This window comes from Brassica oleracea, chromosome C3, assembly GCF_000695525.1.
Source record: "Brassica oleracea var. oleracea cultivar TO1000 chromosome C3, BOL, whole genome shotgun sequence".
Classification (NCBI taxonomy): Eukaryota; Viridiplantae; Streptophyta; class Magnoliopsida; order Brassicales; family Brassicaceae; genus Brassica; species Brassica oleracea.
In genome coordinates, this window is record NC_027750.1 from 17,565,644 (window position 1) to 17,568,628 (window position 2,985).

At 40.6% G+C, this 2,985-nt stretch overlaps 1 protein-coding gene across 1 annotated transcript; it reads left to right on the forward strand.

Moving 5' to 3' along the window:
- Positions 1-1,623: 1,623 nt before the first annotated feature.
- LOC106330011 lies at positions 1,624-2,985 on the forward strand (the record flags this gene model as incomplete). The annotated part of the gene is given in 4 exon segments (XM_013768582.1): positions 1,624-1,638; positions 1,725-2,033; positions 2,108-2,338; positions 2,858-2,985. Coding segments are annotated over 4 exon segments (683 nt in total), but the record flags the coding sequence as incomplete, so codon positions are not given.

Consider the following 2,985-nt stretch of genomic DNA (forward strand, 5'->3'; position numbering starts at 1 on the left):
GGTTGCATCATCTCGACTTATGTGGCACATGCTAAATGCAGAAAATTGGGCATGTGCCACAGAAGCTGAGATGATGAAACCATCAACTGTGGCGGAGGTAGTGCCGCCAAAGAGGATAAGAGAACGCCCAAGAAAAATGCAACCGGCACCGATTGTGGCAGTGCCGTAGACTGTCTACGCATAACACCGAGGGAACTGATCCCTCAGGCCAATACCAAAGAATCTTAACCCAGTCTCTGATATCAAACTGTAACATTCGTTCACCCCCGGACAACCCAGAGAAAGAGGTGTTAGGACACATGTATAACCCGATGTTTAAGCCAATGTGTCCTCCCAAGATTTCAGGACAAGTTCTCCTCTATTTAAATCCACCAATCCGACTATATCCTTTATTTCTACTTATAGTCTTACACATAAGGAAATAGAAAATGAGAGGATGAGTAAATAGATTATTCAATGAGCCAGCTCTACGGCTCAATACAAAATGAGAAATGACTAGCTACATACAATAAATGAAGACAACAGCAACATCACCATTTCATTAGGTTACCCATTCAATGCACAGCGTCACCAACACATATGATTACAGTTACGACTCTTTGATCTTCTTGCAAGGCACTACGGCGCCATCCAGCATTGTCCTATGCAGTTCCTATGTGAGTACCTGCATATGTCCCATTGACTAACCAAGCCACTCCACACATGGTCACAATAGTCACTAATGCCCGGACTTGTCATCTCATCACTTTTACTTTTCGGACCCTCACCAATCACATACATCACATAGTTCAGTCACAATTCGTTCAATTCATTATCACGCTTCCGACTGGTGACCATTCTGGAAACAAAAGGAACAAATAGGAAAGGAACGTAAAGGAATAAAATTATAGGAATGAAAATGAATGGTTGTTTCATCTCATATTTAACAAGAAATAACTTTGTTCTTTATTTTTCTACAAAAAAAAAGGAATGATAGGGAATAAGAAGAAAAAATTATTCCTTATGAATGGTGATTTTATTTAAGAATGCTAAGGAATACATTATTCCTCATCGTTCCTCGGTACCATTCATATCATCAAGCATTCCATCGCATCAACACAATTAGTTTGTTTTAATCCTTTAACAATATAAATGTTCTTATGCATCATTCATTATGGATCTAACAACCAATCAACAATCAAGGAAGCTAACTAATCATAATCCAAGAAAAAGTAATAAAGAGAATCAAGAGAAGAAAATCGTCTTTTGAAACCGTATCACCTTGATTGGAAATGAACAAGATCTGAATCTAAAGAACAACAATATCTGAAGAACTAGATGAGAGACGATGACGAACGAGAAACCATGACCAAGGAGTTGGTACGATCCGAGGAGAGGCAAGGGCGAAACACGAAAAAAATATAGAAGAGAGAAAACCATAGGTTTAATCCTAAGACCACTTCCATTGGAGGCTCTAATGGGAGGTTCTAAAGAAAAAAACAAAAATAAATAAATGAAAAATGAGTTAAAAAGAGAGAACGGGTGCCTAATATAACATTTGTAAAACTGGTAAGCACCATGTAGGTGTTCCTTTGTTATTGGCTAATGCCTTCTCTCTCTTCCTCTTCCTCTTCCTCTTCGTAGATGTTTTTTTTTTTGGTTTGAGAAAGAGATCTTCGTCGATTTTGATCGAGAAATTTTCTCTTCTCCCTCTCTCTCCCTCATCTCGTCTCATCTCTCTCTAGCGTCCACCGGAATCTACCTCTCCGTTGCCTTCGCTCTCCGCTTTCACCTGGACCCGACCCGATAGAATCCGAGTATCCACCGCCGAAGAAACCGCCGACGTGGCGGAGGAGGTAGAAGACGGTCCTGTCGAGCTTCCTCCGTCGGCCATATCTCCGTTCTCGTCAACTAACTCAAAATTCGCCACTTCCGATGACCTCACTCCTCTCCAGCTAGCCACCAGCGTAATGCTCACCGGCACCATCACCATCACCATCACCATCTTCCTCTTCAGATCGATTCGACGGCGAGCTAAACGCTCCAAAGAGATGGTAAAGTTTTCATCTTTCCTCTCGTTCTCAGTGAATCCGAATTGAAAGTTTTCGACTTGGTGTGAGAATTGCAGACGTTTAGATCGTCTGGAGTGAAGAAGTCGTTGAAAGATGAAGCGGTGGAGAAACTGAAAGCAATGGGGTCGGCTCCGATTGAAGAAGGTGGTGGTAAGTCGACGACACCATCGGCGGCTCAGGCGTTTCTTGGTGCTGTTTCGGCAGGTGTCATTGCTGTCATTCTCTATAAGTTCACTACTACCATTGAAGCAGGACTCAATCTTCAGACTATTTCTGATAATTTCTCGGTATTGTTCCTTCTTTTTTCTCTTGGTTCATTCTCATTGCTTGTGTCAAAGTTCATGTTTATGTCCGTCTTTGCTTTGGTTGTTGGGGTTTAGCAAGTAAGGTTGACTTGTGATCCAAGTATTATCATTTTCTCTGTATTAGTAAATGCACATAACTGAGAAGAGGTTAAAAAAAGAAGTTGATAAAGTATCATCATGGTCTCTTTATCTGTAAACGCCCACTCTTGAGAGAGATAATAGTATGGAATAAAGGCTCCATAGGCCCATGATTTCTGAATTCAGTGTGCAGCTAGCTATATTCATTATGTGAAGGGCCCTCTGTTTATGATCATTGCTTGTGTACGTACATGGAATGTGAATGCATTAAGAGTCTGAGTTTCTGAGTTTCAGAGGAAAGTTTCTGAGTTTTATCAAACTCTGTGTGATTCTTCACGGAAGGTGAATGCATTAAGAGTCTTTCTTTCTTTGTTTTATTTACCCCGTAGGATTATATTCTAAACCTTGAAAATGGTAATGCAGATAATCGATGCAGGAGAAACTATGGAGGAAGTAGAGAAGAAGATTCAACAAGTGGTGTTGGATAAAGTTAAAGAGTGTGTTCAAGGAAAGTCTCTTACTCTCCTCTGGTCATCTTTTATGATTTTTAA